The 27,976-nt window shown below is 39.6% G+C and overlaps 1 protein-coding gene and 1 pseudogene across 1 annotated transcript in view; one reads left to right on the top strand and one right to left on the bottom strand.

The window, feature by feature from the left end:
• LOC145491344 (uncharacterized) overlaps positions 1-27,976 on the top strand; it is a 515,242-nt gene that overhangs the window by 430,026 nt on the left and 57,240 nt on the right. The window contains exon 29 of the mRNA XM_081470516.1: positions 909-1,001. Within this exon, the coding sequence (XP_081326642.1) occupies positions 909-1,001 (93 nt within the window). The remainder of the gene's footprint in view (positions 1-908; positions 1,002-27,976) is intronic.
• Positions 22,333-23,933, bottom strand: LOC145491413 (52 kDa repressor of the inhibitor of the protein kinase-like; annotated as a pseudogene).

Raw genomic sequence — 27,976 nt, 5'->3', positions numbered from 1 at the left:
TATCGCAAGGTATCAGTATATTTATTTGGTAGAATGAAGTAATAGTTGACAGTATCTTAATTCCATAGCACACAGTTGATTTTCACGGTAGTTTCTGTAATCTGTTATTTAACAATTATCCTGTGAAATAACCTGGAATACTGTATGGTACTTCACCGACGAGGCTATTAGCTCAGTGAGTTAATTAACTAAGACTATATTCTGCTAGCCTGCGAACGCAGACGTATTTCCGGCTGTCACTTGGTCCCGCCGAAAAATAACGTTTGCGAACCCGAGCCAGAAAACGATTTCCGTGACGTAGGAATTCTAAGCCAATCACAGTTTAGCTCAAATAGCCCCAGAACTACTGCGCGACTCTACGCGAGGTATTCGCTGCGAGGAGCACTCGAGTTTCATTCTATCATGGAATCTGATTGGCCAAGGAGAAACAAAAGTCATTACGTCACAGAAATCGTTTCCTTGCTCGGGTTCGCAGACGTTATTTTTCGGCGGAACCAAGTGACAGCCGGAAATACGTCTGCGTTCGCAGGCTAATATTCTGCAAGATTGAGCGAGAAGACTGTTTTTATGATACAACAAACTGTCAAGGAGACGCATTTTTACAAAAGATGGCGGAGAATTCTTGGCAAATTGTATATCATAGGAAGCTATAGCATATATAGCTGAAGGGTGATTTAAAGTACTGGCAAATAAGCCCAAGTAATTCCTTGTAAGCGTTAGCTCTAGAAAGGAAATGAACACCACTTGAAGCAAAGGAAAATTCCTTGGCATTAGCGGGGCTCTAGATGTCATACCCTGATGCCCTCCCGATAAAAAACCTTACTTAAACCTCAGCTTTAATTCATGTCAATGTGTGTCGACTTGAATGAAACATGTAGCCATGTAATAAGATCTCTCCTTCTCATCAGATGCAGATGGAGATACAGCTTCACCATCTTCTTTAGATTACAGAGAAGCAGTCAGTGACAGAAAAGGAGACTTGGCAACAGCTGGACCAAGAGGTTTGTGTTTCTTCATGCACAATACACCTGTACATGCTGACTTTGTAATGGATGTGTGCACTGATCAGGTTGTAGAAGAGTAACAAAGCTTTTTACGGGAGTGTTTGGTTGACCTTGTTCTGGAATAAGAGTATATTCCGGATTACAATGTATTCCAGAGTAGCCATTCTGACTTTACCTCAATAAAACCCCTTAAAAAATAATTCAATTTCTGGAATAATTTAATCCCTGGATGGATTCTCCTTCAGTAAAGCATTAATCTGTTTTCTGCTGTATAAAGGTTAGCAAAGGCTTATACCTAGACCTAGACGTAGACCATTTGTGAGTACACGTATCAAACTTTATTAGTGGATCACAAAATTAAAATCAATGATGTATATTAATGTAGGTTGAATTGGTCTACATGAGATTTGCTGGAGGGCTTTCTGATATAAATTTCTTTTGACTGTCCGTACTGGGGTAACAACATGTTTAACGCTCAGGCACCTGACTACCTCTTTTTCTACTGCCCCTGTGTATATTTTTATAGTATGAGAAAGATATTCTAAATATTGACATTTTTGATGTAACTGAAAATACTACCAGTGTTGCAATCACAGATAGAGGGGGTAAGTTTCTAAAGAAAATTTGGTGCTGCGTCGGTGGAGAGTATAACAAGATAATTTGGTTTTATCAACTGGGTTGATAATGTGAATTGGCCACCGTAAAGAGATTCGAAAGCTGACGTTTCAAGCGTTAGCCCTTCGTCGGAGCGAATCGAGGAATTGTGGGTTGTGTGTGCCCTTTTCCATGATGAAGAGGATGATTATAACACCTCGGACAAAGATACTTTCGAGACGCTTCAGACTCGAAAATCGAAGTGGACTCCCGCAGAGGGCCAGTTCGCCTCTTTGGATTTTTTCATTAATAAATGCCGTCATGACATCAATAAACTTAATTTCAATCGTAACACCAAATTTTCCAACCTTTCTTCGGAAGAGAGGGCGGCGCTAGAAAATCTTAGTAAGCGCAGAGACATAATTGTCAAAGCGTCCGACAAAGGCGGCGCTTTGGTTGTTTGGCGGGCCGACCTCTACCAAAAAGAAGCTTTGCGGTAACTTTCTGACACCTCTTTTTATGCTAAAGTCGATAAAGATCTCACTTCCACTAACCAACAAATTGTCAAGAGCACTATTAACGACCTTATAGTCAAACAAGAATTGCCGGCTACTGCTACCAATCTTATCATTACCAGTCCTAGAACTTCGTGTATTTACTTTTTACCTAAAATTCACAAACCTAAGAACCCAGGTCGACCTATTATCTCTGTCTGTACTTGCCCTAGCGAACTCATTTCCAGCTATTTAGGGAAAATTATGGCACCTATCGTCAGATCTTTACCGTCGTGCGTTTAAGACAGTCAACACGCACTTCAAATTTGTCGCGATTTCAATTTCCTGGGCGAAGACAAACTTATTTTCACTATGGATATTACATCTCTTTACACCGTCATCCCAAATGGCGAAGGTCTTCTAGCCCTCAAACATATTTTTGATTTACGCGCTGTTAAGGAATCAAGCTCAGAAACACTACTCCGCCTGGCTGAACTAGTGTTAACACTCAACTGTTTTTCATTCGCCGACAATTATTTTAAACAAATCAATGGCGTGGTCATGGGTACCAAAATGGGACCCAGCTACGCCAGTCTTTTCGTAGGTTACGTTGAACACCAATTTTTCAATCAATACAACGGCCCCAAACCTGAACTCTACTTTCGCTACATTGACGACTGTATCGGCGCTACCTCTTCTACCAGGAGAACCTCAATCAATTTATAACTGCTGTCAATTCGTTTCATCCTGCTCTTAAATATACCTATTGTGCACTAGAAACCCACAGATTCTCATAGTTATTTATTGTATTCATCTTCATATCATTACATGTCAAGAATTCCATTCGTTATTCTCAGGTTCTTAGACTTCGTCGTCTTTGTAGTGATGACTCTAATTTTACCTTAAAATCAGAGGAAATGTGGGATTTCTTCGACAAACGTGGCTATCCTGCTTCTGTTGTTCAAGCGGGCCATCGTCGCGCCCAACAAATTGATCGACAGTCTGCACTACAAACGTCACAGAAGGAAAATAATGATAGAAATTCCATTCACCCTCACATTTCACCCTCACAACCACGTAGTAAAATCCATCATTCTAAAAAACTTTAAATTAGTTCAAAATGATCCCGATACTGGTAGAATCTTTTCGCAACCTCCATTAATTTCATTCAAACGCGAGAAAAACAAAGTAACTTTTTAGTCAGAAGTGCATTCCAAACAAGTGATCAATCCGGAACTTTTAAATGCGCACGCGCATGATTCAAAACATGTCCTGTCATTCGCAACATAGTTAGTGGACTAACTATGTTCGCAACGTTGAGAAAATATCGGGACCGAAGCGATCCATCAAGATCACTGATCATTTCACGTGTACCCTAGCCAATGTCATCTACTGCATAACCTGTACTCTTTGCAAAAAGTTATACATCGGCGAAAAAGGAGACGACTAGGCGACCGATTCCGAGAACACCTCGGTGACGTAGAGAAAGACGACAAAAACGCATCCAAACCGGTCGCGAGACATTTTAATCTCCCCAATCATTCTAAGCAACATACGTCAGTCTGCGGCCTTTCCCTACATCAAGTAAGCACGGAATGCCGCAAAACTCTAGAACAAAAAGTTATTTTTCAAATCGGCACTCTTAACCCTCACAGTATCAGCAAACGCTTTTCATTCAACTAATTTATTCTGTTGTTTTTCACATTACTATGCACCAACCAATAGCGTAGCTCCATCTTTCGGTATATAAAACACACACAACCCACAATTCCTCGATTCGCTCTCACGAAGGGCTAACGCTCGAAACGTCAGCTTTCCAATCTCTTTACGGTGGCCAATTCACATTATCAACCCAGTTGATAAAACCAAATTATCTAATCACCGATAGAGATTGTCTAAGATTTTTTTGCCTACTTACTGGTGATTTAGAAAATCAATAACACGACAGCAAGTGGGTTGTAGCGCGAGCACTAATGAACTTTAACATTACAACCCTGATGAAGGTGGACAGAAGCCATTGAAAATTTGGAACTGAAAAGAAAATTAACAGATCGGATTACAAAAAATCTTAGAGACTGAATTTTTGAATGACTGATTTCTTCTTTTGTATTTCCTTTCATCAACGAGTTTGTTTACACCATTTCGTTATGCCCATTGTTATATACAGTGCTGTAATAATAGCAAATACAGCATTTGAATTCTCTTCAATTCTCCAGTGGGTTTCTTGTCTTAAAAATTTCATTATCACCTTCGGAAAATGCTTTATTAGCTTCTATTGTTCATAATCAAGACTTTATAGAGACTTTCATGTGACATTCTTCTCAGTGTAAATGATTTCTGCCGTCAGATCTGCTTACCTTAGCTTCGAGATAATACAGCATTCCCTGTTGCATTCTTCCTCTGGGTGACATTTTAAAATACGTTTAAAGATTTGTCCAGGATCGATTAACATTTTGTCTTTTAAGCATAATATAGCTTATAAGATTTTGATTCGAGCATCGTTGCTTTTAAGATTTCGATGTCCATATTTCCCAGCTTATTAAACGTTCCATTCGTTGACTCCGCAACGATTTCTTCAAAGTTATCTTTGTGTAAAGCTTGAATGAAAACCATTATTATGCTGCTACCCTATGAAAACCTGCCAAACGTGTGTTAAAGACTCTGAGACAAAAGCAATACTTGGTCCGTGAAAAGTCCTAGAAAAGGTAGCGATTTTCTAAGTGAACCCTGTCTTGGATCATTGATCCCGATCTGGATCATTCCAAAGGAATATTGCTTCCTTTTTATCAAATGAAGCAGCCACTATTTTTATTTGTTGTTTTCCAAAAGGCTGCAATTTGAAGAGGCAGTTTCATTATTATTCTGGATTGTTTCAATATTCAGCTCTCTTGAGCAAAATGCTGGAACAGGGGAGTGGACGTCATATGCAGTGCACTTATGTCCAGGATTGAACGCAAGTATTGTTTAATTAGTACTTCATATTTGGCAGGGTTATTTGACATTCTCATATTACTTCATATTTTACAGAATTGTGTGTGTTTTGGTGACTTTTTACCAATGAGGACACTTTGTGATGCTTATCATAAGGAATTTGATTCTCATTAGCATTCAATACTGGACATATCTGATGCAGTGGCGGATCTAGGGGAGGGGAGGAGCCCAGGCCCCCTTATCTTGGATAAAACCAAAAAAATCACCGAAGGAAGAAAACCTGGCATTGCGAGCAAAAAACCCGCCCTCCCCCCTCCCTTAGCTCAAGGTCTGAATCCGCCACCGCGTCTTTCATGTTACCCAACAAGGGGAAGCTTAAAGTTGGGGGTAGCCCCCCCGATTGGGGGTTTAAGGCCTCCCGTATGAAATTTTGTTTTTTAAGCCCTGTAAAACCAAGCAAGGAGGAAATGATTTCGTGGACGAAAACACTATTTGTGTTTACCTACATAGGATTTAAAGTGTGTTATACCCTTCATTTACACAATGCTAATCTTAAAGTCAGAGAAGGTCAGCGGTTGAATAATAAAATGTGAAGTGACCACTAAGAAAAGAATTCAAAAACCAACAAAAATTTAGCCACATATCTTCCACAGAGCACAAATGAAAAACCACTTCTGTCCCCATAGGGTAGCAGAGGAAATGAATGTCTGAACACCGGAAAACGATTACAGATCTCATGCACCATATGGGGCATCTGCTGTATACTCAGATGTTTGGGATACATTCCGTTTATACCAGAATTGGAATGATACATGTAGTAGCTGAATTAAACAGACTCGGGGTAATTTGTGAGGGGAGAATTAGCCAATATTCATGACCATAAAAAAGCCAACAGTTAGCAGTCAAGTGAAAGTCCAATAACCATGGTAACCACCTGTCTATCTATATTATCGTGTAACACCTTGTAGTGAGAACTACCTGAAGTTGTAAGTAGTTAATATTTACGAGCAGAATAACTGACTGCCTATGATGGAATAGCTAGAACAACAATGAGCTCATTGGCAGCCAATAGGGGTTTGGGTTTACTAAACGAAATATTAGATCACTTGTTTAAAGTCTAGCATAAATAAAGGTGTTTTGTTAATTGTTCTTCGGTTACGCCCCCGGTGGTGGGACGCCGGATACCACTATCCCGTATTGGTTACATTCTGGTTGCATTCCCGTTATGTTCCGGTTGCATTCTGGTTACGTTCTGAGTAGGTTAGTGGATTAAACTCTACTGTTGGACCCAAGTACTGCGTATTCTCTGTTTCCCGTTGGATTTTTTTGCTGTAACAGATCCCGAAACCTCTAGGAGTCTGACAAACTCCGTCGCTGCAAGCGTGTTTCCCTCTGGATTGTGGTAACAAGGATAACAACTTAAGCGGCCCAAAAACCTGTTATCACAAATTCCAGAATGAGGTCAATCAAAAATGAAATGCACACTATGTACAGTTGTTGGGAATAAGCACAAAATTGTCCTGGCTGTTGTAACCTTTACATAGGCTGTAGATAGCAGTAGTCTACATGAATGGCAAACTACAATAATATTGTCCCTAAATTTGAATTTACCTTGCTCTTAGGAACAATATGCTAAATAAATCATTACAGTGCAGTGTAATGCTACTTAATACAGTTACATACCTAAGGCATTTTCTAATTTTATTTTTGCAATAACTGTCTAGTCCCTCGTCTAGTCCCTGAACTCTCTGTTAACTTCTACTCTCTATTGAACCCTTGTGCAAGAGTCGAGAATCGATGATACCTTGCATTGATATGTTCAGAATACAACCATTTTCGCCCCTGAAAAATAAAAATTAATATAGAAGCGTGAAGCTACTAGGATCTGTTGACATAATGGGGGTTCAGCAATAGGTGTTTTTCTGTGGTGAACCATATTTTAGCTTAGTCATCATGTCACATTACGCATAGTCTCGATTTCCGCCCTTCTCTCGGGGCTGGTGCCCGAGTTTCCTCCCCAAGGGGGAAGAGCCCGGGCTCCTTTCCCGAACAGCAACTGGTAAACGAGGCTACACATCAGGAGGAGCCTGAGAAGCGATTGGGGGCCTGAACAAATCCTCATGCAAAAGTGGTGGACTTGTTTATTGAAAATTTTAAACGTGCATATATTACATAATCATACCTTGATTTACGCTCGACTTAGTTTTTACACCCGTTTTCATTCTTGCACGCACAGCAACTATTTTTGGCATGCCGTCTCTCGAAAATTTAAGCGCAACTGATTTCTCTACGGTCGAACTCAAAGATGGATGTATTTCACATCAAACTAAAGTTGAGAGTATCAAGAAGTCATTCCGTGAGAGTTAAAGTGACTGTTTTGTGTGCGGACCCATTCAAGCTGAAGTCACTACTCAGACTATTGAGAGCTGATTGACTGCACTCAAGTCGTTTGAATTATATATCCCGTAAATTGGGAAACATGCAAGGTTCCTAGAAAAAACTGCTTATTTCACAGTTTAAATGGTATTTCAGCCGTTTAAATAGCATCTATTCTCCGCTATGCATGTAACATGAATACAGATGTAATAAGCAAAAATTTAGTTGTATACATATTAAAATGAATATCAACGCTAGAGAACGTCATCTTGACATCATTATCAAGTAAGAAATAAAAGAAATAATGGTGGGGTTCGTTTTTTATATAAATTATGTACAAGTGAGGTATGAAGTGATTATCCTGGCCCGCCTCGATTAGCACTGTTACCTGCGGAGCCAGGGGATTAAGGATTAATTGTGAAGTAGTAAATTGTTGTTGTTGTTGTTTGTTGTTTTTGAATTTTAAACAGAGATATATTTGTGATATTATTTGATATTTTGTAATTACCATCTAGATCTGTCTTTGAAAGGCAAGTGTCAAAATGAAGATAACGCACTACACAGTGCTTCAAAGGGTGGTAATGTCGCCATCATCGAGACAATGCTGTCACGTGGTTTTGATATGAATTCAAAAGATAGTAATGGTGACACTCCCTTGATGATCGCGGCTTGGTGTGGCAAGATGGAGGCCGTACACTATCTTTTAGACAAGGGAGCAGATACGTCTTTGAAAGGCCAGTATGGAAGGAACTTACTGCACTCTGCAACAGAGGGTGGTAATGTCGCCATCATCGAGACAATGCTGTCACGTGGTTTTGATATGAATTCAAAAGATAGTAATGGTGACACTCCCTTGATGATCGCGGCTTGGTGTGGCAAGATGGAGGCCGTACACTATCTTTTAGACAAGGGAGCAGATACGTCTTTGAAAGGCCATGATGGAAGGAACTTACTGCACTTTTCAGCAGAGGGTGGTAATGTCGCCATCATCGAGACAATGTTGTCACGTGGTTTTGATATCAATTCAAAAGATATTGATGGTGACACTCCCTTGATTATGGCGGCTTGGGGTGGCAAGATGGAGGCCGTACACTATCTTTTAGACAAGGGAGCAGATACGTCTTTGAAAGACCAGGTTGGAAGGAACTTACTGCACTCTGCAACAGAGGGTGGTAATGTCGCCATCATCGAGACAATGCTGTCACGTGGTTTTGATATCAATTCAAAAGATAGTAATGGTAAAACTCCATTGATGATTGCGGCAGCTGATGGTAAAACTGAAGCTGCGAAGTATCTACTCAGCAGGGGAGCACGTTAGTCTTCTACTTCATATTTATATTGCCGTCATTTTTAAGACGGCACATTAGTAGTTAGTATTTTCACGCTCAATGGTGTGATAAAATTAGTGAGAAATTTTGGTAACTTGTGTAGAGTTTGAACTCACATATTTAGGGTTATTAAGAGTGTTGCTCCGATAGCTGTATTGGCTCCTCAAGGAGGAATACAATAATGGATTCGTTATTTACTGTAATGGAACATTCAAAGTCACGCAACAATGATTTCAGGATATATTGTTTTTCTGTGTTTACAGAGAGCAGAGGAACTAGGGATCTACAACATTAAGTATAGGTTTTCATGAATTTCCCCATAGTCAAATATATCAATTTCAATGTTATTAATTTCAAATTCTCATAGCATATCGCAAGGTATCAGTATATTTATTTGGTAGAATGAAGTAAAAGTTGACAGTATCTTAATTCCATAGCACACAGTTGATTTTCACGGTAGTTTCTGTAATCTGTTATTTAACAATTATCCTGTGAAATAACCTGGAATACTGTATGGTACTTCACCGACGAGGCTATTAGCTCAGTGAGTTAATTAACTAAGACTATATTCTGCTAGCCTGCGAACGCAGACGTATTTCCGGCTGTCACTTGGTCCCGCCGAAAAATAACGTTTGCGAACCCGAGCCAGAGAACGATTTCTGTGACGTAGGAATTCTAAGCCAATCACAGTTTAGCTCAAATAGCCCCAGAACTACTGCGCGACTCTACGCGAGGTATTCGCTGCGAGGAGCACTCGAGTTTCATTCTATCATGGAATCTGATTGGCCAAGGAGAAACAAAAGTCATTACGTCACAGAAATCGTTTCCTTGCTCGGGTTCGCAGACGTTATTTTTCGGCGGAACCAAGTGACAGCCGGAAATGCGTCTGCGTTCGCAGGTTAATATTCTGCAAGATTGAGCGAGAAGACTGTTTTTATGATACAACAAACTGTCAAGGAGACGCATTTTTACAAAAGATGGCGGAGAATTCTTGGCAAATTGTATATCATAGGAAGCTATAGCATATATAACTGAAGGGTGATTTAAAGTACTGGAAAATAAGCCCAAGTAATTCCTTGTAAGCGTTAGCTCTAGAAAAGAAATGAACACCACTTGAAGCAAAGGAAAATTCCTTGGCATTAGCGGGGCTCTAAATTAAATCAGCGTTGCTCTGCCGACTGAGTTACAAGGCCAGACAGTGGTGGTTCGTACCCATTCCCATAGCCTAGAATTAATTCAATCTCTACTTTCCAGCTTGTTTTATAAGCGCAACATTGCATTCGTAATTATACCCTACCCTGAGGTGATAATTTTGTATTTTAACAGAAAATGGCCTCGATGGTTTTTTTTTTGTCCAAAAACACTTAAAGACCTGAGGGTACATGAAAGTCAAGTATCAAATTTAGAAACAGCTAGAGCTTGATGTGTTAGGAAAAGTAAGGCCATGGCAGGAAAAAATCATTCGTGTGAAAGGTAAGCTATCTGTGACAGTGCGGTGCTTTTTTATTCTTTATTTAACCGTGTATATGGATATACATGAAATTATTAATTGTGACGACTTTTAATAGATATGTTTACCTTAACAGAGTTTCCGTAGATTTGTAAATGTTTAATCAATATGGTAGTGGATATATATCTTTTTAAAACGGAGTTTAATTTAGTATATTCTTTTTTTAGCAGAGTTTTAGTATATTATATTTTGTAATTTTTACACAAAGTATTTGTATTTGTTTTTTTTAATGGATGTTATAGCAGACTGATTTGTATGTTTGTAAAACAGGTGAAAGTTTTAACGCGAAAAAAATCAGTGACCTCAAAGTTGTTGGCGAAGACTTTGTTTGTTATTACAACAGTAGTGTAGGATGGTCCTATAACACGCTTATAGCACGCTAAGTAAGCTCGCATTTTATAAGCATGGTCTAATATAAATATAGATGTGGCCCGCCTAGATTAGCCCAGGCTACTTGCGGGTTCGCGCTTTTGCTATTGTCAAGTGTTTTTTTTTTTAACTTAATGTGTATGTATTTCTGTAAAATTGTAAATATGCGAGTCATAATAAAGTTGTTGTTGTCGTGGCACTATCACGTTGTTATGGCACTGTATAACTCCTTAGGCTCCCTAAATGTAATATAATAGTGGTGTTCAAGACTTCACTTAGTATGTCACTACTATGACACTGATCTTTCAATGCAATAACTTAGTATTTAACTGCAGTAGCACTCAGGAGTATCAGTAGTTCATAGAGTGTGACCATCCGTGGGTAAAATTAGCTGCGAAAAGAACTGTTTTTTTTTTTAGATTTTATTAGTAGTTAACTTGACATTGAAACCACAGGAATAGGAGGAAAAACAAAGGAACAAAGTTTACAAAATATTTCCATGTTTACAATAGCAATTTCGCGCGGTATATTAATTTTTTCTTTAGAAGTGCTAGAAAGCTGCTAAAAAAGACTTTTTTTTTCATGCAAGCAGCTATTTTGCAATAATTTGCGTATTATTCAGACTATATGTGTTCCATATTCTCAAGATTCCGTATAAGACCATGCTATTTGATAAAGTGACGGCTTCCTTAGTTTTACTAACCCGCTAGTTTTGAAATACGCTCCAAAAGGATGACATAAGAGAGCAGTGAAAAAACCTGATCGATGGAGCCTGTCAGTCAGACATTGAGGGCTTACGTCATGATCACGTATTTTGACTCTAAAGAGACTAACAGTTGGAATATAAGAATATTGTGAGAATCTTGTATTGAAACATTCTTATTTTTATGTCATTCTTTATTTTGAATGGTAGTTCATAAACTCAATGAATGTTTTCCTGACTGAACTACGTTTTAAGATTGCTCTCTGCGGTGGGGTTGAAAAGACGTTTTTAACAGAGTATACATTTTGTTGGAAATTGTGTTTGCGCTATTTTTGTTTTTGTCGTTTAAAGTTTGCGAAGAAAAAGTGTTTTTTTGTATTGCTCAATTTCATGGGGTTAGGATAGACTTGATTGATCCAAAATAGAGTTTGAAAGGTTCAGTTGAAATTGTTTGGAAATTGATTAAAGGATAAAACATAACTGTTTTTATCAAGGAGGTCTTGAACGCGTGTAATGTTGCTTTCCAACTAATACTTACAGAAGAGTGGGGAGAGTGATAATTTCGAAAGGCGTATGTTGAACTTTGTCTCAACACTTCACGGAGAGACATAATGAGCCCGTATTGCCCGTCCGAGGAAAATACCCGTGATAGAACGCTAGTAGATTTATACTAATTAACAATTAGATTATCACCACATAGAAATCAAGAGCGAATAATCTAATTGTTTTAGTAGAATTCTAGGTGAAATTTGCATCAAATAACGATTCCAAATATTCCTGGTCTTAATATTAAACTTCTCGCTTTAGAGAATTCGCGCGGACTGAGTATTCAATTTGACATTTTCAGTTGTGTGCGAGCTTATCAGTTTCTTTCAAAAAATTCGAGTTTTTTTAAATTCCAGAAACCGTGAATGTACTTTTTCAGTCTTCTCAGGAATTTAATTATCCATTTGTATTTAAATGTTCTTTCAAAACTTCGGAGAAGCGAGGAAAGGTTGAAATTTTATCGACCACACCAAGCCACTAAACATTAATTAACAATTAGATTATGAGCTCGAGATTTCTGAGGTGATAGTTGATGAGGCCGAAGGCTGAATTGTCATTTGAAATTGCAGTTGTGTTCGCGCGCGCGTCATCTTTTTTTTAATAATTGCAAGTTTTTTAAAGTCAAGAAACCGTAAATGAACCGCTTTTAGGCTTCTCGGAAATTTTATTATCCATTTGCATCAAAATGTTATTCAAAACTTTGGAAAAACGAAAAAGGCGTCACCATTTCGTGGACGCCCCCAAGCCACTGTACATTAATGGCTGATAGTGTACGGTCACTCAGCCAATCAGATTGCGGCATTTGCATTAGTGTACTAGAAAAATTCTACTAATCTGTGATAGATAGTGAGTAGCGTAGCAGTGTACTCTTGCTAACAAAATAACGGCCGCTTCTTGGCGTTTTCGAAGTGTCTGTGAAGAGGATTTCGGTAAAGTTTTGAACGACTAGTAGATTTATACTAAAACAATTAGATACTGATTATTCGCTCTCGATTTCTATGCGTGATAATTGACTTGGGCTGCGCCCTCATCAACTATCACTTGTCCGACTACTGCCGAGCGCGCGGCAATCAATTTTAGCCGTTTATAAGACAATGTACGAGAATGCTTCGAAAATTACTCTAAATGCTACGTGTAGAAAATAATTTGAATAAAATGGCTTAACTTATGTTTGCATTGCGTTGTTTTGATGTCTCTGGGTTCCTGGAGGTGGTTTAGAGCCATTTAGGCGAGTTTTACTTTCTGGCGGTTTGCTTCCCCTAAAGAGAAACGAAAGGCGGGCGACCCACTGGCCCGACGGCCCGCACTCAAAGCTCCGTAAATTCCACAAAAATGGTCTAATCTCGTCAAAATTGTCTCATGGCAGCCGTCGATAACTCTTCTTCCCATTTGCTTTCTCCCAAGGTTTCAAAGTTTATCTTAACCGCCCAAGAATCGCTGGTTTTCCAGCTCTTGCTTTCCATTTCTCGACATTTCGGCTCCATTTCGATAAGTAACCGATTATCTTGGGCACAGGATTTGAATTTCTAGCTTAACGACCTCGCCATCGTGACAAAGTCGCCTCCAGCCGTCGAGAGGCACGGGGCATTGGTCAGTTACTCGATGCCATCTCTCGCTGCAGTTGACAGTGCTTTTAGGCGCTAAATTCAGCTGAACATTGTTTGCTCCTTGTATTTTTCAAGTTAATAGTGCTTTTAGGCGTTAATTTCAGTTATACACCGCGGCACGGTGCAGTTTGCATGATCAAAAAATGCCCCGTGCCTCTCGACGGTTGGAGGTGACTTTGTCACGATGGCGAGGTCGTTAAGCTAGAAATTCAAATCCTGTGTCCAAGATAATCGGTTACGGATCGAAATGGAGCCGAAATGGAAAGCAAGAGCTGAAAAACCAGCGATTCTCGGGCCGTTAAGATAAACTTGGGAGAAAGCGAATGGGAAGAAGAGTTATCGACGGCTGCCATGAGACAATTTTGACGAGATTAGACCATTTTTGTGGAATTTACGGAGCTTTGAGTGCGGGCCGTCGGGCCAGTGGGTCGCCCGCCTTTCGTTTCTCTTTAGGGGAAGCAAACCGCCAGAAAGTAAAACTCGCCTAAATGGCTCTAAACCACCTCCAGGAACCCAGAGACATCAAAACAACGCAATGCAAACATAAGGTAAGCCATTTTATTCAAATTATTTTCTACACGTAGCATTTAGCGTAATTTTCGAAGCATTCTCATACATTGTCTTATAAACGGCTAAAATTGTAACGCAATCGCCAACAGCATAATGTCACGTATTAATCGCATACAACGTCTGGGCGGCCTGTGTTCTGATCTGAAGTCAGAACGGAAATAGTCTACTTCAGGTATAAAAGGTCAATTATCGTCGCCTGAATCAATTATGGAAGGCCTTCCTTTCTTCTGTGGTTGAGGCTGAGACTTTTCATTGTCTTTGGAGAAGGAATTTGAAGGTGCATATCCTGATGCCCAGTGGATGGTACGTTTTTCTTCTTTTAAATACCGTTTAATGGCATGATTTTAAGGGGGTCCAGCTCCTTATCATCTCCGTTTCTTTTTGTAACCTTGGCGTAGGACTCAATACTCAGGACCTTGTCAAGTTCTTGCGGCGCCATTTGTTTTAAGATATTTCCAAGATGGCGGGACTGGCACCGGCTTCGTAAGACGTTCGTTCATTCACTATTTTTTGCAGTGTAGCGTATTTTGATTATGTTTATTCACAGCGACAGAGTTGAGCTCTTTTGTTGCTTCGTTTGAAACTACCGGAAACCTTGAAACATCTACCTCCTTGAGATGGCTCTGAATTTGTTGTGTGTGGTTTTCGTTTGTTTATGTTTTACTGGACTCAGTATCATACGGATCTTGAACAGATGTTGAAGAAAAATCGCCAAAATATTCGTCAAAATGGACACTGAAAGTTGGGAACTTCCATTAAAGTAGGTCTTCAGCCTAAAGGAGCTCATAATCGTTATTCAGAAACTAATTAATTAAATTCGTCAATTTTTTTTGGAAAAAAGCTACAATAACAACAAAGTTCTGGCAATAGTAGTTGCAAAATTCTCCACACAGTGGCTTTTTGCCCTTCATTTTCCTAAAATTTTATTGATTACTTTAAACTAATCTTGAAATCTGATTGGTTGGTTTGTTTTACTGTCCCATTCTCATTGCCTGAGAAAAAGATGTAATTTAGAGCAAAAAAATAGCGCGATTCGTGAATAAATCGCACCACTGAGAGCCAATCAGATTGCAACGATAACAAGTGATTTCAAAATGGATTTAATAAAGACGGTAATCAAATCAAATCGTTGAGCACAGTTCAGACAACATAGTCGGAAGCTGGGAGGATCCGCCGAACATTTGATTGACGGTAGCGAAAAACGCATTTGTAGGTTGAGCTTTGAATTTTAGAGTCCGCATGTTATTGCAAGGCGCAGTAAGGTCCTAGAGTAGGCCTTTTCGTGCAGCGTGAAACATGCTTAAACAGATGAAGAAGTGAATTGTAATTCATTGTAATTGGAATGTTAACGAGTCAGGTAAAATAAAAATGATTTTCCAAGGGGTAATTCTCAACTGAACCTCGTAGTGTGTTGGTATAGAAGAGAGACTGGTGAGCGAGAGGTATGCTAAAGGTAAGTGGTTCGAGACCGGCAGGGGCACAAGACAAAAAAGAAAAATGCGCAAGGAGCCTGGGTAATATGGAGAAGAAAAAGAGAGAAGAATGGAGCTAAAGGAAGAAGAGAATCGGCGAAAAGACAACACGCAACAGCGCGCAATGAAATCCTCTTTTATCCATACAGTAAGTAGTAATTATCAATGTATATATTCAATACCTTAAGGAGTTCCCATTGTCTTCAAAAACAATAGAGCGCATACATAATTAATCATTCTGCATGCATAATAAATGCATGGGGCAATACGGAAATCTTGCCCTTGTAATAAATGGTCAAATCCGTGACCGTGGTCCCGAAACTGAGAATTTCCCTTCCTATGCTAAAGTTTTGTCGTCGTAAAATCGCTATCTGATTTTATTTAAATCACAAGACAGCTTCGACAATCCAACTTGCACGATAAGCCGTCACATTTTCAATTAAGCTGTTTACTCCCTTGCCTCCCATACTGATTGTTAGTAAAGTAGTCAAAAGTGCCAGTTTCTAGTTTTGCCGTCGTTAATTGTTTTGTACTAGAGTTTCCTAAATTTGTGCGGCTTTAACCAGTTTTCTTGACAAATTCGCTCAATTTACATTGGCACTTTTTCGTTTAATTGTGTTTGGGTTAGTTTTATTTTAAAGTGTCGATTTTCGTTTACATACCAAGAATGAGTAGCCAATCAGGTCTTATAGTTTTCGTCTCATAGCACACTACAGGAGATATAACAATTTTCATTACATGGCTAGCTCCGTGAGCGGGCAAGATGAATCAAATCCTGCGCTGTGATTGGCTACCCTAGCGGGCAAGATGTATGGGTTATTGACCAAGTGTGAGGTCAAGATGGCTGGATATTGGCCAAGTTCTTTGCTTGCGTGTTTATGGACTGAGACGGAGTCGAGGTCCATAAACTCGCAAAAAAAGAACGAGGCCAATATTAAGCCATCCTTACCGAACAAACTTGGTCACTAAAGAATTTATTATATGGCTTTCGGGGAAATTTTTTGCGGGACACGGCGGGTAGTCCCGAGCGGGCAAGATAGCTCCATCTTGCCCGCTCGGGTAGCCAATCACAGCGCAGGATTTGATTCATCTTGCCCGCTCGCTGAGCTAGACATATAATAAGAAGCTATCTTGCCCGCTCGGGACTACCCGCCGTGTCCCGCAAGAAAACTTTCCCCGAAAGCCATATAATAAATCTATTATTAACCAAGCTTGTTCGGTCAAGATGGCTGGGTATCGGCCTCTTTTTTTTTTCTTTTTTTGCGAGTTTATAGACCTCGACTCCGTCTCGGTCCATAAACTCGCAAAAACAGACCTTGGCCAATATCCAGCCATGTTGACCTCACACTTGGTCAATAACCCATATGTATATACTCCAATCCTAATTCTAGTTACAATGGTGGCTTTGTCATAACTGCAAAAATTCTCCAATTGCAGCCAAACCAATTTATTAAGATTCCAATACGACAATCCCGTTTAAAGCATCTTTCTGCTCACTCAACGCCAGAGGTTTTTACTTAGCTCTTAATAACCGAGCAGGAGGTCTGTATGGGAGAATCTTGACCGAGGTCGTGAGTACAGACCGAACGCAGTGAGGTCTGTACACACGACCGAGGTCAAGATTCTCCCATACAGACCGACTAAGCTTGGTTAATAAGATGTTTATTATTTGGCAAGCAAGAGAAATTTAATTCGTTTAGTGTAACTGGTTTGTACTAGCCGACATTTTGCTTGCGAACGGCGATGAGCTGAACTTAATTCTGCCGAAGTCTGCTCGTCCTCTTTACTTTTCTTTTCTTATCAGACTTTTTGGCATTGCCATAAATAAATATTGTTAGAAGAAAATAGTCAACATTTTTGCATTAAAGTTTGCAACTTTTTCACCGCAAAACATCACCGGTCTAGCTGCCGGTCTAGATGGGAAAATCTAGACCACTTTCAATATCGATTTCAGCCAATCAAATTCTTGAATTCGTTAGTTCCCAGTCCTTGAGAGACAGCTATATATAAAGGTTTTTAAACCTAACACAAGGGACGACAGTTGTTAGGGTGGCTTCATAATTATAAATTTGACGTAATAATAATAATAATAATAATAATAATGATAATAGTAATAATAATAATAATAACAATAATAATAAATCTTTATTTGTACTCACTCTTGCTAAAGAAAAATTACAATTTCAATGAAAATATTAAGAGTAAAAATTAGAGTACTAGCTGCCTGGAATAATCATAGGGGCTAGTGGAGCCAGGCAGGTAATATTCCTACAAGAAACTTCCTCAACACCAAATGTTGAAACTATGTGAATTGGGAGGGAACATTATTTACATTTACGGAACAAATCATTCAAAAGGTGTCGCAATCCTCTTTAACTCCAGACTGGAGGTATATATAGAAAGGTTTGAGGCTGACAAAAACGGAAGATATCTACTACTAGAAGCTGCTATGTTTGAGTCTACGGTTTTGTTTTGTAACGTTTACAGCCCAAATGACAGTAACGGTCAAAATACATTCTTCTCAAAGCTCAGTGACAGTCTAGGTGGCACGCAGATATATATATACAAATTGTTGTAGAAGGTGATTTCAGTTGCGCTCTAGCACCTTTGGATAAAACTGGTGAAACTTCAACTGAGAGAAAAAATACAGTAATTAACAAAATCAATTTGTGCACGAATTTCGACCTCCGAGATGTGTGGAGATTACAACTCCCCAAAACATCACAATACACGTGGCGCAATAACTCGTTGAAAGTGCAATGCAGGCTAGATTATGGGCTGGTTTCTAAAGAGTTGTCAGTGCTTGTGACAAATTCCGGAATCGTCACTTCTGCAACATCAGATCATTCTGCAATAACTCTTCACTTGCAATCAAGGGAGTATGTTCAACGAGGTCCAGGTTTTCGGAACTGAGATAAATAAATAATTCTCTTTTAAGTGATGAAAAGTCGGCACAGGATCATTTGAGTAAGATACCCGAGTTCAAAACAAAGTAAGATTATCTGAACGACAAAGGACTCTACTGGGACATGATTAAAATGGAGGTGAGAGGTTTCTGTGTTCAATATACAAAACGAAAACAGAGGGAACGCCGAAATACCGAAAAGCACCTCCAACAACAAATTGATCATTTGATGAACCAGGTAAAGACTGACAGGACAAAAGAAAACATATCAAAACCTGTGGCGGATCTAGGGGAGGGGCCCGGGGGGCCCGCTCCCCCCCCCTATTTTGGGTGAAAAAAGAAGAAATGACTGAAGGAAGAAAAGCCGGCAGGGCAAGTAAATCCCCCCCCCCCCCCCCCTTAGCTCTAAGTCTGGATCTGCCACTGAAAACTGTACCGTCTCAGAGCAGAATATAGTGCGATTGCTGAATACAGAACAAAAGGTGCTACAATAAGAAGCAGGATACCCTGGCAAGACTGAGATGGCGAAAAAAACACTAAATATTTCCTGAATATGAAAAAAAGACAACATTGTAAATCATACGTTTTAAAGCTTAAGACAAGATATGGAGATCAACGATCCTAAAACAATCCTAGAACAAGGAAAATGTTCTTTAAAAACCCATATACTGCGGCGCCCTGTAATGACTCGAATTATAAACTATTCTTTGAAAAAACTCGAAGCCGCTCAACAAGAAGAACTTAAACGTCCACTTCTCATTCATATTAAAGCAGTGTTCCAAAAATAAAACCCCAGGAACAGATGGGCTTTCTGAAGAATTCTATTTGCGGTTCTGGTCTCTCTGCTAGGAGGAAAAAATGGTACAAAGTCTCTACTACACGTCTAAGCACGGACTGAACATAACGCAAAAACAGGATATTATCAAAGTGATACCAAAAACAAAGGAAAGACAAGTCATTCCTTGAAAACTGGAGACCCTTAAGTTTACTTAATGTTGACTACAAAATCGCTGTCAAAGCCATAGCACACAGGATTTCAAAGGTTCTTCCAACCATTGTCAAGGAAGATCAAAACGGATATGTCAAAGGCCGGTACATCGGTCAAAATATTAGGCTAATCACAGACATCATGAAGGTAACAGAATTAGAAAGTATACCTGGTTTGGCCATTTTTATTGATTTAAAAAAAAACAAACATTCGATACAGTAGATTGGAACCTCATTTCTAGGGCGTTACCCTTGTATTTAAAAGTGGATTAGAACTTTTTATACCGATTGCTCCAGCTGTTTTATCAACAACGGATACGCATCTGAGTTTTTCAAACTAGAAAGGGATGTCCGTCAAGGCTGTCCGCTCTCAGGTTCTCTTTTTGTTCTATGCGCGAAAATTTTAGCTAACGCCATTAGAAATGACAACACCATTAAAGGAATAAAAATTCATGACAAAGAATTTAAATTATCCCAATATGCCGATGACACAACTGCCTCTGTTTCTGACAAGAAATCTGCAACAAATTTATTCAAACTTTTGTCAAACTTTCAAGAATGTTCTGGCCTGGAAAAACAGTCAAACCTCTATTCAGCGGCCACTCTCGAGGACGAGACAACTCGCCTCTTAATAGAGGGGGCCGTTTAAAAGAGCCTCACCCGTAAACAAGGTTAGGCGTGTTCCAGTTTTCAGTTTATCAAATAGAAGTACAAACAAATGCAAGTGGAGAAAAAGTAGAGCAATGATGGTTATAGTGCGGTCCATAACGTTAACAAAAGTCAAAGAAACAATTACGTTTTCACATTGTCATTCTTTTACCTTCCTCTGGCTAAAAACGTCCAACTGCAGATCTTCCTGGTCGTTTAACAGAGGTGTAAAACAAAACAAAATCACATTTGGGACGGCCAAAAGCTGACCGCGGCCGCTTAATCAAGGTGGCCGTTGAAAAGAGGTTTTTATTACAGAGTATAGCTGACAATTTTTCCGGGACCTTGGCCGCTGGCCGCCAAATAAAGGTTGGCCGCTTAATAGACGCCCGCCTAATAGAGGTTCGACTGTAAATAAAAGTAAAACTGAAGGAATGTGGTTAGGCCCAAGCCGAAGAAACACAGCAAAACCCCTGGGAATTGCTTGGCCAGCCAACTCTATACTCGCTCTGGGAATTATTTTCTCGTATAATGATGAAATTGTTTCCAACAAAATTTTGAACAGAAACTAACCAAAATGAAAGGCCTCCTCAAAGGAGCTACGCTACGGCTTGCGCTTCTTGAAAAGTTTAGCCTAAATGTTTCAAGTTCGTCGTTTGCAGTCCGTGTTTATCTTCCCCATCTTTAACAATCCTTGTTCCTTTGTATTTTATTATTATTATCCTTTTGGTGTTTTTCTATCTTAGTAAACTACTATTTTCAGGTTTCCTTCTATTTAAAGGTAATATTGTACATGGCCAAAATAACTCAAAATATTGATTGAGCTCCTTTAACTTGTGGTATCCTAGAAACCTTACACTTTACGGCCGCATAACGATTCTAAAATCCTCAGCGATTTCCAAGCTCGTTTATAACACATCTTTCCTAGCATTTTCACCAAAATTCACTGCCATGGTAAATCAAGCAATAACACAATTTGTATAGAGTGAAGAAAGCTAAAATTAAATAGAGAACAATGATAGGACCGAAACAGCAAGGGGGCCTAGACATGGCTGATTTTCAAATAATCAAAGATGCTCTTAAAGTTCTTTGGGCAAGAAGATTAAGTGACAGCAATGGAACCTCAAGTTAGATTCATATCCCTCTTTCCTATCTACAACCAGTTGGTGGGCTGTTTCTCCTGCAGTGTAATATGTATTTCTTTTAGGTGTTTAATTAGGTTGCTTTGCTTAAGTTCCCAATCAGGCCTTTATATACCGCTCGTTGTGAATATCACACCACTTGACGCTGACCACTATTTGTCTCCTCTACTTGTAATAGAAATGTTCTCTATTCGGCTGAGCAAAGCGAAATAGAATAGAATTTGACTTAAAGGTACTTAAAGTTGATATACCGATTGATTTTTAAAAAGAAGGTCTGTGCACCTGGCGAAGAATGAATTGCAGTAGTCCTCAGACCAAAAAGCAGGTATTAAATGAAATTGTTTGGAACAACCAACACATTCAAATAGAAGGATGTTCCATTTATTAAAAAAATGGCACGACGCTAGATTAAACAAAATTGAAGACTCTTTTCAATGTAACATGTTCTTAACTTTTAAAGAATTCTGCAGCAAATTAAAACGAACTTTTTAAACTACTACGGTCTATGCCATGTAGTCCATCAAAAGTGGATCACTATTCTCAAAGGAAATGTTATTGAACCTTTAGAAAAACGTTCTGAGAAGGATAAGGATAAATAATCTTTCTTGCAAATCGGCAACTAAATTCTTTGTTAAAAGTAAATTCGTTACGCCTACAGCTGAACGAAGGATGAAAGAAGCCAATCTAAAAGAGGATACAATACAACTCATTTATAGTTTTCCGTTCAATGTTAATTGCCAAAGACACCAGTCTCGCCATTTTCCAATACAAGATAATTCAGCACATTCTACACACAAATTCGACTCTTTTTAGAGATTCAATCAAGGAACATGATAGATGTCACCTTGGTAGCGAAAGACAAACGTTAAGCCGTCTTTTTGTTACCTGTTCTGAAGCTCGGCTTTTTTGGTCTTCCTTTACTAATTGGTAGAACTCCAAAAACGGAGATACGATCCATCTCGTTAAAAGTGAAATAATCTATGACGTGACTGATAACTTCGCTCGTCGTTTTGGCTTAAATCTCTGCCTGATCAGGGGCGGATGCAGAAAATTCAGAAAGAGGGGGCCGAGTCCCCCACCCTCCCCCCCCCCCCCCCCCGCCCCGAACGAAAACTTCACTTTTCAGGAGATGTAGCATACATGATTGTGGGCGTATTCGTGATGTAAAGTAACGTTAACGTTTCGGAAGATAGAATTAAAGAGCATTTTAAAAAACGATTTTCAAAGCAAAATCGTAGTGTTAGTGGTAGGCGAACCGTTAACAGAGTCATTGCATTTCATTTATACATCCAGTATTAATCGAAATAAATCACTGCAGTGGATTGATAAATGTCATCCTTCTCTGGTTTCGTTTGGCGTACTCGTCAACAACTGCATTATAATTTAAAGGTATGTCTTTGTGGATAAAGAGCAGCAACAGTGCATTTAGACGTTCTTCTCCCATGGTGCTGCTATAAACATTGAAGAGTTGTTTCGTTCAACAGTTGCACTTGTAACTGGGGTGATCAACAGGAGGCGCAGAATTGAGTGGACATTGGGGTAGAGGTTTGAGCTGCAGGCTTTCAATGTCTCTTGCAGTATCGGGGGTTTTACGGTAGCGTTGTTCCTAAAAATAAAAGCAAGAATTAACACATATTTCAAGACAAGGTATAATCTGTTTTTTCAGCTTATCACAGTTTCACTATAAACTTGGTAACCCATGTAGAGCATTAACGCAGAACAACATACCAGAAGCACTTCCACAGCTCCAGCTCCCGCGACGCACTGCTTGGGGACGGCAGATCAGGGGAATAATGCTGAATAAGTTTCTCTTGAGAAGACTCGTTAAGCTGCTGTAAGTTGGCAGGTATCGGTAGCAGTCCAAGCAATGCCGCTTCTGATAGTCCATTAAAGTGGGTATTTATTTGCTCCAACAAGTTGTCAAGGAAGGGAAGAAATATTGCCCGTCGAAAGTAGGCGACTGGTGTCCTGGCATTGGTGTTGTTTCTTAATGTCTGCCTACCACAAGTTCGAGGGATGCTTACCTTGACGTTTGCCTTCTTAGCCATCTTGTTGATCTTTTCATACACAGAACTTGCAAATGCTGTTTTAGCATTCTTGCGCATACCTTTCATCTGTTCCTTCACAACGTTAACATGCTTGTTGCCTCAATAACATCCAGTGTGGAACCGTGTAACGAACGGCCTAGTCCTACGGTGAAACGTTCTAGAAGGGAAACGTTACTTATCATGAAAACACCGAATGATAATCAAGCTTGCTCTTTAGAACTCGCTTTCACCTGGCACAAGTAGAAACAACTGATCCATTTTTGAAACATCATCAGCAAAGTGTTATTGCTGTAATGATTCTAATCGTTTCTGTCAGAATTTTCTATCGAGAAATTAACTCAGGATTATAAATCAATTTACGCAAAACCTTTGCGACAAATCATTACATTGAGTGCTTTAATATAAGCTAAAGTTTAATATTTTTACTTCATTTGCCTTTTTGCTGGGGCGGATGATCACCAAACAAAGTCTCCAAGGCAGAGCTCGAACGTTGCCCGCCAACAGACAGATACACATCTAAAAAAAAACGATTACGTTTAACTTAGGTCAAATAAGTAACGTACTCACCTGGTTCACGATGAAATGTAAACAGTGTCTTCTTTGCTTTCCTCGAAAACTTCAGAAAAATATTTCACTCTTCAGCAGTGCAGCAAGGGACACGGCGTGACAATATTCGTGTCTAGTGTTCCTCGTCATTTCAAACCGAAAGAAACGCATGTTACATTTGGCGTTAACATTAGCGCGAATTTTAATTTTTGGGTTACGTTTGTTTGAATATTTGATAATATATTATAATAGTTAACCCAAAATATATTTTAAATAAGGAAAGCTCCGAAATTGAATAAAACTGAAACCTGATTGTATAATTATAACAACACTCAAAGGACGGTTAGAAGCGTTGGGGTAGTACAAAAACGTTTTGAAAATAGAAGGAAAAAAAGGGGGGCCGCGGCCCCCTCGACCCCTCCCCTAAATCCGCCTATGATGATTATAGCCTAATACTGTTTGTATAATGCTCCAAGAAAAGAAGAGTTTTATCTGGATGCCTTCCTAGCGATCCTAAAAAATAAAATTAAAATTGAGAAACCTGAATCTAAGTCGCAAATAAATATGTAAGAAAGCCACCTATTGTAGCTATCATCCTACATGAAAGAAATGGAAGATATTAATAAAAACAAAATAATGTTGGTATTGTAAGTTGTGTTAGTATTGTTAAATCATAAGTTATCGGTTAGCACTGTAAGTAGAGTAGGCAATTTATGTATGTAATCAAGAGACTATGATCATATTCTCTTGATGTAATGTGATGTTATTGTTGCAATAAAAAAAGGCTTTAAACAGAAGCAAGGCTGTACTTTCAAATCTTCCATTTTCAAATGTATATTATTCTGTTATTATGCGAAGTACTTCTGTTGTATGGTAAAGAACAGCCAGTTATTTACATCACCTGTGAGGCGCCTAAGTACTGGGTTGGTGTAAAATAGCACTTGACAGGAAGCTTTAACCTGTCCTGGACTAAGTGTGGCACCTGAACACCCCCCTCCCCACCCCTGATGAGTAAAGTCATTGCTCTGGATTGTGAGAGAGTTGAAGTTCCAGACTGTTACTTAAAAAGTAGTAACAACCTGCCAGCTTGGTTCTTGTCAAAACAAACCCCTGCACTATGGGGCTAGGCAAACATCGACGGCAGAAACCAAAGTAGAAACTTTGTAGTGAAATATGGTAGGTCTCTAGACGGAGTGCCATTCCATTCATGGTCAGACATGACGCTTGGTGATCAAAACCTGCAGTGTTGCAGTTGTCAGTAAGCTGCGTAAGATTTGGTTTATATGGCTTATCACAACATTTTTGTTATACGTTGTAAGCGACTTACTACATTGTAAATCATTTTAGACCAGGCGTAGTTGCTTTGTTTTCCTCATCGATCCTACGCGTAAATGCAGTAATGCTGCTTGCCCCTCATTGTTTACTTTCGCTTTCTTAACCTGTGCAAGAAAACTAAGAAAAAAAAGAGTACTACATGATCTTTCTTAGTCCTCGTTTTCTAGACTTCCGAAATTGTGCAAGTTCTCCATTCAATGAGATACCTTGGACATTCCATAGTGGGAAAATTGCTTGGCGAAATTAGAGTAATTGTAATTTGTAATTTGTAATTGTAATTTAACCAATATTATTGACAGGTACAATGATTTCCCTCATTTTGACCTATAATAGCGAAGTGTGGGGTGTCTAAATAAGATCAGATTTTATGTCTTGGACATTTCACCAATTGAAAAAGAACGCTTACAGTTTTGTAAACGTTACTTATAAGTTAATAAGACGGCATCTAATATTGTATGCCGGTCTGAACTTGGTCGATTTCCTCTAAATCTTTGAAATAAATAAAAACATTCTTAAGAACATGAGTTATCTTCAAAATGGGGATCAAAACTGTCTCGTCATGCAGTCGCAGATAACAAACAATTATTGGATGAGGTTTTTGTGATATCCGGAATAATCTAGGTCGAGGTAAGTGTTATCAGCCGAAGCCGAAGGCTGAGGCTGATAACACTAACCGAACCTTGATTATTTCGGATATCACAAAAACCGAATCTCATAGCTGTTTAATTATACATTGTTTTAAAGAAAATAACGACAAACGCATTATCGCACCGAACACAGTTTATTTTCGACAAGCCATGTTCCTACGTGAACTTGACATTGCTCTTGGAAATCAAGCATTGCGCGCGAAACCTGCGGATTATTCACTAATCTGCTAGCAGATTAGTGAATAATCTGTAGGTTACGCTGTTTCCCAGAATTAAATGTAGGCTTTTAGCCAATGAGAAGACAGATGGTGACTACAATGTATAATAATGTCAGTTGTGGATTTTCGCCGTCATGGTAACAACATTTTTTATTCAATTCCAATCTTATGAAGTGATTAAATTATTATATTACCTTTAACTTTAATCGTGACACTTAAGCTGACGTTCAGGTCACGCATCTTGAAGAAGACATGAAAATGAAATATATCCTTCAGTAGAAACATCCTTTTGTAATTCGCAAAAACTGAAATTTTATTTTATTTTTATCTGCAGTTATACACCCTCGATTTATTTATATTTGACCATACGGAGCATACAATCTTATTGAGTAGAAAGAGAGTATATAAACGAATGAATGAGAAGAATGAATAGTTTACCTTTGTCTCCTGTTGTAATCTCTTACGCAACCTCACAAGGAAAACCTCTACCCACATGTTCTGCGTAACACTGTAGCGCTAAACTCGTATCTAGGCCTTTTAGCGCTGTGCAAAAAATAGTTTGGTTGACATATAATTTTGACAATAGCCTGATTCTCAGACGTCCGAGCTTGATCGCGGCCCTTTCGCTTCACCTCTCTCCCGAGAGGGGGAGAGAGAGAGTCCAAACATTCTGAACGCAATCCGCCCGAGGGGGACTCCCATATAAAAAGGATAGGGGTGCTCGTCGGAAATTTTGAAAAGGACCCCTAAGAGGAACCAAGATCCTGTTTAGTGGGCGTGTCTTGAAAATTATTTTAGCCCTGAGAGATACCAATTCTAAAACAACGCATTAACTTTCATAATTTTTAATAGCGTTAAAGACGATGGCTTCAAATACCTTCTACTCATAAAGTTGATTATATCCTGTCATATTTTGTTTTCAGCTCAATACCCTAAAAGGTACCGCAAAAGCTGCCACTGTTCACCATATGAGGCTGAACACCCTGGCCTTAGAGGGTGGCGGGTGACGGGTGGATGGCGGGAGTTTGTGTGTTGGGTGGCGGGTGCGGGTGGCGGATGCGGGTGACGGGTGGATGGCGGGAGTTTGGGTGTTGGGTGGCGGGTGCGGGTGACGGGTGGATGGCGGGAGTTTGTGTGTTGGGTGGCGGGTGCGGGTGACGGGTGGATGGCGGGAGTTTGGGTGTTGGGTAGCGGGTGCGGGTGACGGGTGGATCGCGGGAGTTTGGGTGTTGGGTGGCGGGTGCGGGCGACGGGTGGATGGCGGGAGTTTGGGTGTTGGGTGGCGGGTGCGGGTGGCGGATGCGGGTGACGGGTGGATGGCGGGAGTTTGGGTGTTGGGTGGTGGATGGTGGGTGTTGGGTGGCGGGTGACGGGTGGATGGCGGGAGTTTGTGTGTTGGGTGGCTGGTGCAGGTGGCGGATGCGGGTGACGGGTGGATGGCGGGTGTTGGGTGCGGGTGGCGGGTGGCTTAATATCAAGTTACAGTGGAATTGACTATATCCATCAAAGATGATTTCGACATCAAGTTTCAAAGAGCATTACAAAATCTATCGATTGATCAGGAATGTGTTCAGTATCCATTGTCAAGTATATTACCAAAAGTACAAATAAAAAACTATTAAAATTATAGGTCAGTGACGCAAAATGAACCAAACGAAACTTGCAGAATGTTTCCGCTTAACATTCGGGCAATAAACATGATTAAAGAAAAATAAAGTTACCAAAAAAACCTCAGCATGGTAACACTTTCAGCACAGTCAAGAAGAAATTGCAGAGACTTAAGCCCGCCCGAGAATTCAATTTGTCAAGTCGGATACTTCTTGTCAGGTAAGAGTAAAATAACACGCCTTGTAAGCATTTTTACGAGATCTGCCTCTTAACTTTCACTTTCACGGGGTCCCGAGGAGAAATGAATGAATTAAAAGTGAGATATTTAAAATAGCATTCAAAGTGAAACAGGGAATCGATAACTGGGAAAACGCCGGTAGCCCAAGCT

This window comes from Orbicella franksi, chromosome 6 (genome assembly GCF_964199315.1).
Source record: "Orbicella franksi chromosome 6, jaOrbFran1.1, whole genome shotgun sequence".
Taxonomy (NCBI): domain Eukaryota; kingdom Metazoa; phylum Cnidaria; class Anthozoa; order Scleractinia; family Merulinidae; genus Orbicella; species Orbicella franksi.
The sequence above is the reverse complement of the archived record's forward strand: the minus strand, read 5'-3'. Positions and strand labels throughout refer to the sequence as shown.